Source organism: Solanum pennellii, chromosome 10 (genome assembly GCF_001406875.1).
Source record: "Solanum pennellii chromosome 10, SPENNV200".
Taxonomy (NCBI): domain Eukaryota; kingdom Viridiplantae; phylum Streptophyta; class Magnoliopsida; order Solanales; family Solanaceae; genus Solanum; species Solanum pennellii.
This window is the reverse complement of record NC_028646.1, coordinates 4,623,219-4,635,784: the sequence shown is the minus strand read 5'-3', so window position 1 is coordinate 4,635,784 and position 12,566 is coordinate 4,623,219. Positions and strand designations below refer to the sequence as shown.

Here is a 12,566-nt window from a genome sequence, read left to right as displayed (position 1 = left end):
TTTCACATATCAGTTATGCTCCCTGCCCAATCATTATCTGAATAACCCATCAATCATCCTTGATCTTCCTCTTTAAACCAAATACTACAATCAACAATTCCTTTGATATATCTATCAAAATTCATTTAGCAAGAACATGATCGACTTGACTTGGAGCTTGCATAAGCTTTGACAAAAAAACTTGTCGCAGACATAAGATTAGGTCATGTTGCTGTCAAATACAACAAACTACCAATTATACTTCTATAAACTATTGGATGATCCTTGTCACCTCCTCTTAACTATGAAATTTTTTCATTTTGAAACCAGTGAGGTCGGTACAGGCTTGCACCACTCTATCTTGAACCTTTTAAGAATATCTCATGCATATTTTCTTTGAGAAATGAAGATTACAACATTAGCTTCCTAAAAAACTATTCATTCCACCTAAATCATATATTTCAAATTAATCTCTAATTTCTTGCTTGAACTAATTTACCATAGCATCATTGCTTTCTCTTAACAGAAGATCATCAACATAAAGTAACACCATAAGAACATCAAATCTTTACATTCTTCACATATAAAGTGCCTTCCTTTTCAATTTCTTTTGAGTCCACAATAAATGAGATGCACGTCAATCTTATTATACTAGGCTCGAGCAGCCTACTTAATCCCTAAAATGACTTATGTAACTTGTAGACTTTATCCTCCATTCCTGAAACTAGAAAGCCTTTTTGTTGTCCAACATAAGTCTCCTTCTGCAACTGTCCATTTAAGAATGTCAATTTCACATCCAAATGATACAACTTTCTATTTGACTGAGTTGTCGAAGCGAATAGAAGTCTTTTGTATCATATTGTAGAATAGGTGCAAATTTGTCTTCATAATCCAAACCTGAAACTTGCGCATCATATTTCACAACAAACTTGCTTTATATTTATAAAAGAGCTAGTTGGATTTAAGTTTGGTTCTATCAACCCACTTCACCCCTATTACATTTCTATTTTTAAATTTATCAACCAACTTTCAAGTATCATTCTTCTCTATTATACCAATCTCCTCCTTTATAACATCAATCCAAACTTCATGCCTTGATGCTTCTTGATAACTACGGTAAAATTTCTTCATGTCTTGATGCTTCTTGATAACTACGGTAAAATTTCACTAAATTAATATAGGTGTGTAACAACATGATTCCTTCGTTATGTAAAAATCAATGAAGAAAGAATTGGGGACACAAAACTCTTTCATAGTAACTTGGAATTATCCAACCTAATACAGATTTGGAAGAAATCAGATTCATTAAGATGTAGGGAAAATTTAGAAATGGATAAAAGATCTAATTGTGAATTTTATTACATGAGAGAATAGTTATGATGATAAGGAACCCACAACACTTTATGGAATTGAATTTGGACGAGTTAAACTCCCAAAATTGATCTTTTGGTGAATGAATATATTCAGTTCGCGTTGAGGCCGCTGGTGCAGCGCTGCTGTAGAGAGATTTAGGTCGCTGGTGGAGAGCCGCTGCAGCGAGATGGGTCCGCTAGAGCGGACCACACACATTTTAAAGTTGCTTATAAACCTTAAAATGAACCTATTTGGTATTTTCGACTTTTAGGGCTAAAGAGGCGACCCGTACGAGTTTTTAACAATTTTTCACCATTTTGAAGCGAAGGTAAGGTTTTAAATCTCGAATCCATCTTTATATCCGTAGAACCTATTTTCTTGGGTTATTATCGGTATGTAAGGGTTTTGATCTAAGAACTATGGTGGAAACGCCCTAATATGGATATTATGACCTTGGGTATGGTATAGGTTTATTGGGTTTGTTATAATCCGAATAATTTAACTTTTGATTGTTGATCTCTACATATATCAATTTGTTGTAGACCTAGAACAAGCAAAAAAAATCCAGATAGGGAAGATTCAAGTGCCTTAGAGGATTTAAGCTTGGATTCGAGGTAGGTGATGATTGTGATTCTATGATTGTGTGATATACACTTGCTTTGCTTCGTTATGATACTTGTATATGTATGCATGTTGCAATATTTATCATAGATGGTGAAATGAGATATATGAATATCGATACCATGAAATCATGACTTAAATGGGTGATCTTTATGTGTTATTGTGATGTGCGATTGGGATTGGTTGCCACGTTCCGACACACATACTTGGATCGGAGTGGCACGTTCCGACATGATGACTGGATAGGTTGCCACGTTCTGACATGCTGACTGGATCGATTGCCATATTCCGACATAAAAATTGGATCAGATTGCCACGTTCTTGCTTGCTACAGTTTGACTTTGGGTTCCGTGAGAGGACCAACTATGTGATGAATCATGTGAATTGTGATGTTAGTTCTTATGATAATATTGAATATGTTGATATTTATGCATGTGTTATAATGCTTTAATTGCTTGTTTATGAAACACTAGTGGGATATCCGCATGATCCTACCAGTACTCAGTGGTTGTGTACTGATTCTGTACTAGCTTTGATTATTTGTTGAGTACATGACATCTTCACGCGACTGTTGACAGACCTTGTTTAAGAGATCAGTGATCGCTTCGAATTCAATGGTGAGTTAGCTCTTTTGGGCTTCCTTGAGTTCTCTTTGCTTAAGTCCACTCTTTTTGGACTCAGACTATTGGTAAGTTGTTGTTAGTTTCGGGATTATACTCCTTGTTCTTAGACTTGTCATTGTTAGAATTTCGGTACATTGACTTTCAGGTTCTTGGCGTATTTTCTGCATTGTTTTAGTTTATTTTAACTTGCTTCCGTGACTTAAATACCATGGTTCTAGAGTAATTGCTTTAATTGGATGGTAGTAGTGGTTCTCTCAGCGGAGGGTTAGGGTGGGTGTCACTCACGATGCTTCGGATCGTGACAAGGTGGGATTGTGAAATATTATTATTATTTTATAGAGTCATTATTTAATCAATAAATAAGAGTTTTTTGAGATTCAATAAGGCTAATTTTGATTACATCAAAATCATTGTATCCTACTAATTTATTTATCATATTCATTGAATTCAAATAAAAACCAAATTATTATGGATAAAGTACAATGAATACATTAAAATCATTACATTTTATCAATTATACATCATATTTATTGAATTCCTATAAAAAAAAATTCATTATACATAAAGTACAATATATGTGTGTGATTCATTATAATATATTTTTTTGTTAAATAATTAATTGTAAAATAAATTCATTATAAATAAAGTACAATATATGTGTATGATTCATTATAATATATTTTTTGTTAAATGATACATTGTAAAATATGTTCAAGAATTCAATGATTTATTATAAAAATAAATTCACTATACCTAGTATTCGTTGATTCTTAATAATCAAATATTATTCACTGTATCTTAAATGTTATTAAAAATTACTTTAATGTTAAATTTAAAATAATTGAATAGTCAAGATTACTTTAATTACTATAGTCTCTCTAGTCAATCAAACCAAGTAAATATATGACTTCATATTACTGTTTTAAATTCAAAATAAGTGAATACTCAAGATTACTTTAATTACTACGTTCTCTCTACTCAAAACAAACCAAGTGAATATACTAAAGTTAAATTCAAAATAATTGAATAGTAAAGACTACTTAATTTACTACATTCTCCCTAATAAAAAAAACCAAGTGAATATAATGTAGAAATTACACATCTAAGTATGAGAAAAATTAAGGATTTTATTGATGTATTAATGTATTGATAGTATTGATAGTATTGATATATTGAAAGTATTGCTCAATATTGATATATTGATATTGTTGATATGTTGATCAATATTGTTATATTGATAGGTTGATCGATCTTGACAAATTGATGAAAATAATATTGAGTTAAAAACTCCTTATATAGGAGAGGATTGTAGAGTCCTAAGTTAACTTAACTTAAAGTCCTACTACAATACTTATTACTAATATAATAATAATAATAATAATAATAATAATAATAATGGAATTATAAATAATCTAAATCCTAGTTGTACTATAGTTCTGATAGTAATCCTAGTCGTAATATAATCCTAATTATAATATAATTATATACGAAATATAATCCTAATTAACATAGGTAGTCTAATCCTAGTGCGACTCAAATTCTTCAGCAGTGTTGTAAACTCGCTAGTCAACTTCGTTCGACCTATTCCTTCGACATGTTCCAATCCTGAGCTTCCTTCTTCATCAACACTTGTTGTAGACAAGTCAGTCAACTGCGTTAAATCTGTTCCTTTGACATATTCAAATCGTCATTTTCCTTCTTCTTCAACATATATAACTTCATATTAATGTTAAATTCAAAATAATTGAATAGTCAAAATTACTTTAATTACTACATCCTCTCTAGTCAATCAAACCAAGTGAATATATGAGTTCATGTTAATGTTAAATTCAAAATAATTGAATAGTCAAGATTACTTTAATCACTATATTCCCCCTAGTCAAACAAACCAAGTGAATGTATTGCATCATTAATGTTCAATTCAAAATAATTGAATACTCAAACTCTTTTAGACCACTATAAATAGACTTTCTACAATATTCATTCATACATCACCAAGAAGTACTCAAAGAAAAAATGACAAAAATTCTTTTAACTTTGTTTTCTCTAGCTCTAATTTTAAGCCAAACAAATGGAGTTATTCAATGTGGGACTGATGTTCTACCAAAAGTAAAACCTTGTGGAGGTTTTGTACTAGGTCAAGATCCAAGACCTAGTAATGATTGTTGTGTTGGTTTGCAAGATTTGGCTAAAATAGCTGCTGCCTCACAATCAGACCGCAAAGATATTTGCATTTGCTTCAAAGCTCTAATGAAAGCTGGCCAAGTGAACTTTAAAAAAGCTAAAAAACTTCCTAGACTTTGCAAATTCACCAAATTTATGCCAATTACACCTAATCCTAATTGCTCCAAGTAAGCACTTCTCACCTTCTTATGTTACCTTGTATAGCCAGCAAAATCCATACGTCCAAAAAATTACGTTGTATATATAAATAGGTAATATTTTAATTTTTCATTTATATATATATTAATGTTGACGTCTCTTGACACAGGGTGAAGAGTTAGGGCAATGGTTGAGGGGTAGCAAAATTTCTCAATCGTTGTTTGTAGGTAAGGTATTTACTACTTTATATTTTGACACGCCTGAATTGAAATCCTGACTCTGACACTATCTTTATCTCTTCATTTTCTTTTTCTCTTTTTTTCTGAAATTCTTACTTGTATAGGAACACATGTGTCATGGTTAAACAGGAATGGTTAAGATTTAATTAATCAAAGTAAAATTGTGATCATGTTAGGACAATAGATTTTCCATATATTTTGCATTCAATTGTTTTTGAAAATTTCATAATTTTAATAAAATATTATTTCATCATATATATTTTAAATACTTCTCTCTTTTTGCAACTTAGGTACATCTGTTTTTTCTTTTAAAAAAAACAATAGTTTTTTTACAAGAAAAAAACATGTAAAGTGAGAAAATAAGAAATATATCTAATGTTTGTAGGGGTAGATTGAAAAAAAGAAGATAATTAAATCAACCTATAATATTATAAAAAATACCAAATAATTAGATTATAAAAAAAAAAAATCGTTCAATGTTAATACTTTTTAGAATAAAATTAATTTTATTATCGTGATTTACCGTTTATTCTTGGATGTGTGATTTCAGGTTTATTCGAAGAAGTTGAAACAAAACCATCCAAAGGTAGAAGAAATGTAGTTTCTAGAAGAACGGCCTATAAAAATATTGTCAATTTTATTTACTGACAAAATTGACATCTCTGTTTTAATTAAATAATAGAAAATTCACTAAAAAGTTATTTAACCTTTATTCAAAATGATTTTATTACACTTAATATTGAAATGTCAGTTTGGTTATATAGAAATGGCTGTTTGGTGTGTGAACACAACTTAGAGAATTATAATCTGGCTAAGTCGTATCTTCTGCTTTCTTTGTATTGATATTTGTTCTGAAAAAAATTCTTATTGCAAGAACTAGATTATTAATTCTAATCTTTAGATTCATGTCCGGTAATATTACATCTAAGAGCTCTTCGTTAAAATATTTGTGTCTTCTTGTTGCGGATTCGTGATGCGAAGAGCTAAGATCCACATCTATTTTTTAATTTCGTGCCAAGGCTAGGGTTGAGGGTTCAAGTCCCTACTTCCGCTCCTAGATTCGTCGTTTAGTTATGACAAGTCCCTATAGGGGGAATCGTTATGCATTATTTGCTCATTTTAATGTAATGGATTTACAGGTAAGTAGTTTTGTCACTTTCTTTTGTGTTTCAGTTTTGCTTTCGTGATCTTTCGATCATGTAACTATATCTTGTATAATTTACATGATATAAAGAGTAAAATTATATTCTATCCCTATGTTTTTTCTAATAACAATAATCCCTTAAAATGTGTATCTTTCGGATGTACAAGGTACTATCCAGATACATAAGTCATCATCCGGATACATTAATTCTCTATCTGAATACATAAGTCACCATTCGGATACATTAATCGTGATACAAGAAGAATCCTTCTGTTGCACTAAAAAGGGGAACAAAATCTTTATTGTTGGACTTAAAAAGGAAAAAATGAAAAATTAAATATCAAATTCGTAAATCATGTAATTACGTTGTTGACACTACTAATTAATTTCTTTCAAAGCATAACAACTTCAAAAAAAAAAAAACAAATTTCTTCCCCTAGATTGTTAAAAATCTTTTCAATTTTCATGAATATCTTTATTTCGTCGAGACATTCAAGAATTTGAGAAAGTGAGGTGAGTTGAATCAGTCAATTGCAGCTTAGAGATTGATGAATTAGTAGATTTGATACATTACAAAGACGAGGGTTGTTTTATTCCTATTTAATTGTTTGAAGATCCTCTCGATTTTTATTCAAAATTGTCAAAAAAAAAATTAGATTCAATCAGTTCATTGAAGATCCTTTCAGTCTTAATTCAAAATTATCGTAAAAAATTTTGAGATACAAAATTCTTCTCCTAGTTCATCGAAGATCCTTTCAATTTTGTTTCAAAATTGTCGAAAATTTTGAGAAGATATATCACGAATATCTTCTTTAGAATGTACTTGGAGGTGAAGAAGCATGAGCCAAAATTTGCAATGTATTTTACTATACATTGATACAACACACAAAAAGGATAGAGAGATCTTGTGTAATCGATTTTTTGATTTGTGATCTTGAAATGTTGTGTAGTCTATTTTTTGCGAATATTTGTTTCATTGGTAGTTCTAATGTATGATGTACTTGATTTTAGATCGATACATTAGTGTGGGTTAGTTATTAAGTATCAGATACATATAATTTTACTTACTAAAAGAATGAATATTTAGTAGTATTTGGTACGAATATATCATGGTCATTAATGTATATCAACTACGTATGATACATATTAACCATTAATATGTATCTGTATTGATTGTCAATCTAAAGTTTTGACTTCTTCTGAAGGTAGTAGAAGATTACAACAATGTGTTGTGCGATGTATCATAAACAATTGAAATATAAGAGTTAAAAAGATAAATATCATAATTTGATATATAATAAAGTAGTTAGCATTGTCAATGTTATGTATCATATACCTATTATTCAAATTGATACATAATGCTCTAGTTATAGAACATAATGATTTATGTATCAAGATTATTATTGGATAATAAATACATATACATAACCTTCTAAGCTAGATAAGGTTGAACAAACATTGAAGATTGTAGATACATAGCACACAATCAATTTGTATTGTCTATATAACTTTTTAAATTTGAATAGAATCGAAGATATAGAACTTAACATATATAAATGATACATTAAGTAGTTTTTATGTATCAAGTACATTTATATTGAGCAGGATGACATTATTCAAAGGATTCAACAATATTGGGGTTATGTATCAATACCTTAAATGTGAACACGATACATTGTATAAAACAAAGGCTATTGTGGTCATGATATATCAGAATAATAATAACACTACGAAAGTCTAATTTAAGAATCAAAATAAATGAGATACACTGAAAATATGAGAAATGTGTGAAAGAAGGGTTGTATAAGAAATGACAAAAAATTAATTAGTGTGACCTCATAGGTAAAAACTCCCCTGAATTATTTTTTTGAGTGTATATGACTCAAATTTCGCGAGTCCCCTGTCCATTGTCACTTCAAACGAGCAATAACCTTGAATCTTTCAAAATAACTCGAAAGGTAAAAGAGACTTGAAAGTAACTTGATATTATGTCTATAAAGCTCTTAAAAATAAACTTTGAAATAATGGACTATCATACAACATATTCACATAAAATAGGTATATCACATAACATACAAATAATGAATGCATGTCTTATACAAATCTGTCTTGAGTGTTGGCTCATCTTAAGCAAATGCGCTAGATTCAAGGTTTTGGCTTCGTTCTACACTAGCTGACTAAGAGTGGTTTAGAAAAGACCTGGTTACCCGAGTCAGACAAACTTCGGGATGAAGTATAATAAACGACGTTGGATGACCACAAGCCAACTATTCGTTTACCACTTCAAAAAATTCGAAGGTGTTTTCTGAAGGAGAGTCGTGAAAAACCACGTAACCGTCTTTGCCGTAATGCATTCTATTTGTCATTTGGATAAAATTATGTAACGAGTGCAAAGACAATATGCATATAATAAAATGAATAATGAATAAATAATAACTACAATATACAAATAATCAGCGAAATATTAAGAAAATACAAGGTATAACACAATAAAAGAAAAGTTTCCTCAATTTGAAAATATGAATTCATATTGCTTAAAACCTCTACATCTCCAGCAGAGTCGTCATTCTGCTTACATCCCTACTCTATTCAAATATGGCGAAACATCGTGGTGACTCAAAAAATAATCAATGAACTCAATTTTAAAAAATTTAAAGAATGAATGAATTTTAAAGGAGTCGCCACCTAATTTTAGAAAAAAAATTAGGAAATCAATTAAAATGATCAACAAAATCATTAGATTCTAGGTAAGAGTTCAGGTTATTTCAACGGAAGGTATTAAACAACCTTCGAAATCCACAAATGTGGATTCCGACTAGAGGAGGAAATAAAACTATAAACAAATATAATAGGCATGCAATACACAAATAATAAAATAAAACAATAATAAGAAACAACCTAAGTTTGTCTATCGCCAATAATATACACAATAATAAATAAAATAACAATTCGAATAGCTTCGATGGAAAGCAACTCGATGTACCTGTAAAGACACTTAGTAAAAGAATTAATACTAAACAAATATAAATAGAAATGAATAACTCGAATAATAACTTAAAAATAAAAACTCGTCTTATTAACATGGGAGACCTTGAAAATCGACGGTAATTTATTCATCGACAATTTTGACAAATAAAAATATAAGCATAAACTAAATTTTCATCTTTTACAATATGGAGGACTCCAAAATCGACGAAGAGATTTTCTCATTGGCCATTTTAAACTTGTAACATTAACACTAGTGGAAAGAAGGTAAAGTAATATTATATAATATAACAACAACATCCAAAATAAAACAAACAAATAAACAAATAAAGTCATAATAATACGACTCACTAGAAATCTTTAGATAAAGCATTAGGGTCAATTTTAATAATCAAGACTAACCACATATGTCCAAATTGAAACAGTAACATCTAATATAAAATACAATCAAAATTCAAATCATTAATAAATATAGAAGGAAAATAAAACAGTGACATACATAATTAATTAAATAAAAATACTAATTATCAAAATCACTAAAGATTTCTTTGATGTTAAATTCAAAACAAATGAATAGTCAAGATTACTTTAATTGTTACACTCTCTGGTCAAACAAACCAAGTGAAGAATAGACTTCATATTAATGTTAAAGTCCAAAATCATTGAATTCAAAACTCTTCTAAACCACTATAAAAAGGCTTTATACAATAGTCATTCATACATCTCTCACCAAAGATCCCCCCCAACACATCACCAAGAAGTACTCAAAGAAAAAAATGACAAAAATTCTTTTAACTTTGTTTTCTCTAGCTTTGGTTTTAGGCCAAACAAATGGAAATATTCAATGTGGTATTGATGTTATACCAAAAGTAATGTCTTGTGGAGGTTTTATATTAGGTGATGATCCAAAACCTAGTCAAGCTTGTTGTGTTGGATTGCAAGATTTGGCTAAAACAGCTGCTGCCTCACAAACAGACCGCAAAGACATTTGCTTGTGTTTCAAAGCTGCAATGCAAGGTGCCAAAGTGAAATATGATAAAGCTAAACAACTTCCTGATCTATGTCACTTCACTCCATTTATGCCATTGGAACCTAATCCTGATTGCTCTAAGTAAGCATTTCTCACCCTTTAAATTTTAATGTTGTATAACTTGCGACAGTATCCTTTATCGGAAAATTACATTATTTAACTTGTAACAGTACCCTTTGTCGGAAAATTACATTATTTAACTTGTAATAGTACCCTTTGTCGGAAAATTACATTATTTAACTTGTAACAATACCCTTTGTCGAAAAATTACATTATTTAACTTGCAACATTATCCTTTGTCGGAGAATTACATTATTTAACTTGTAACAGTACCCTTTGTCGGAAAATTACATTATATAACTTGCAACAGTACCCTTTGTCGAAAAAATTACATTATATTTAATGTTGTGTTTATTAGTATTATTTTTTTTAATTAATTTTATTATCTTGATTTACCCTTTATTTTTGGATGTGTGATTTCAGGGTTATTTAAAGAAGTAGAAGGAAAATCATACACAATGTAGAAGAGATGTAGTCTTCTAAAAGAATGGCGATCCATGTTTTTCAATAAAATGTTGTCAATTTTATTTACTGAAAAAATTGTCAATCTCTATTTTTAATTATATAAATGATAGAAAATCGCCTTTAAAAAATTATGTAGTCTTGCAATGTACTCTTATGAGCAGCTCTTGTAGTAGACATGTCAATGAATTGTCTTTTTTTTTTATAATTTTTTGCCGTAAATTTTATCAATTTTAATTTGAGACATGTTTAATATCTAATTTTTTTCATATGCTTCTTATGATGGTTAATTATTTGTTAATTATTAAAATTTTATATCATTAAACTAGCTTATAGTTTCAATTTCTATGACTCAATTTTTTTCATTAGTCCAAAAAAGAACGATACATTTTTATATGGGAAAATTGTATATAATAGCAAACTAATAACCTAAAATAAATGGAATAGCTAGGGTTTGATTTAATTGTGCTCCATAGCAAACGTTAGCTAAAATTTGCCAGCGTCTCTCTCCCAGAAATCTCGCTCGCCACTCTCCATTCTCGCTCGCCTCTCTCGCTTTATACACAGAAGTGTATAATTCTGTTTCTGTTTTGTATAAAGCGAGAGAAAATTGTATATACACATGCAAAAATATATATCTTCGTGTTATACACTTAATTATACAATTTACAAATATTTTACTTCAAATATTGCAGAGAAAAAGGTTAACGAATTATACAATTGCGAATTATACAATTGCAGTGAAATACAATTTTCTCTAGCTTTATACAACAGAAGTGTATATATTGTGTTTCTGTTTTTGTATAAAGCGAGAGAAAAACATATATCTTCTTGCTATACACTTAATATTGCAGCGAAATAGGCAGTGAATTATACAATTGCAGTGAAATAGGATAGCGAATTATACAATTGCAGCGAAATAGGCCAGCGAATTATACAATTTAGGCCAACGAATTATACACTTGTATATGTATAGCAAATTATACAGTTTTATGTTTGCTATGGAGCGCAATTATGCAAAGTTTGCTATAACATACAAATATGAATTTTTTGTTTGCTATATGTGAAAGTTGTCATTTTATATTTAGTGATGATGTAATATACCACAAATACAAAATATTACCGTTGAAAATAAAACGACAATAAAATGAAATAATAATCTTTAGGTTGAGGGCGTATATCTTACTCTATTTAAGGAGATTCAAGTCCACTATGACATAATCTACATCGATCCAGCATTATCAATCTTGACTTGTCCTCTTCAAGATACAATAGTCTAACAACATTGTACACTTAAACATCTCCCGATTAGTTGATGAGTCCAAAGCTCCAGAACAAAAACACCTTCCTTCAACATATAATTACTCTCTTTGTATAGTAAATATATGAAGACTTAGAATGTTTTGTCTCGGCTCTCTTTTTCACTACAGTAACTCAATATACACAATCTAATACTAAAACTCTTTTTCACTCTATATTTCACTTCCTACTTGGGATACTTCACAAAGAAAGAAACACCACTATTTATTGGTGAAAAAACCTTCCATATAATCAAGGGAAAAGGGTCTGATATACCCCTCAACTTTGTCATTTGGAGCTGATATACCCCTCGTTATAAAAGTGACTCATATATGCCCTTACCGTTATACAAACGGGTCACATATACCCCTGCCGTTACAAAATGGCTCACATATACCCTTCATTTAACGGAAGTTAAAAGATTAGTTTTAAATTTATATTTATTACTT

General features: G+C 29.7%; 1 protein-coding gene and 1 long non-coding RNA gene across 2 annotated transcripts; both read left to right on the top strand.

Moving 5' to 3' along the window:
* The first annotated feature begins 4,807 nt into the window (after positions 1–4,807).
* Positions 4,808–5,849, top strand: LOC107002026. Its single transcript, XR_001454495.2, has 3 exons — positions 4,808–4,927; positions 5,068–5,125; positions 5,688–5,849. It is a non-coding gene; the product is annotated as an uncharacterized LOC107002026 (long non-coding RNA).
* Positions 5,850–10,002: 4,153 nt separating this feature from the next.
* Positions 10,003–11,026, top strand: LOC107001925 (non-specific lipid-transfer protein C, cotyledon-specific isoform-like). Its single transcript, XM_015199878.2, has 2 exons — positions 10,003–10,377; positions 10,780–11,026. The coding sequence occupies exons 1-2, from the start codon at positions 10,043–10,045 to the stop codon at positions 10,787–10,789; spliced, it is 345 nt and encodes a 114-aa protein (XP_015055364.2). The 5' UTR covers positions 10,003–10,042; the 3' UTR covers positions 10,790–11,026.
* Positions 11,027–12,566: the final 1,540 nt, after the last annotated feature.

Coding starts and splice junctions, on each gene's coding strand:
- LOC107001925 (XM_015199878.2), top strand. CDS start 10,043: ATGACAAAAATTCTTTTAACTTTGTTTTCTCTAGCTTTGGTTTTAGGC.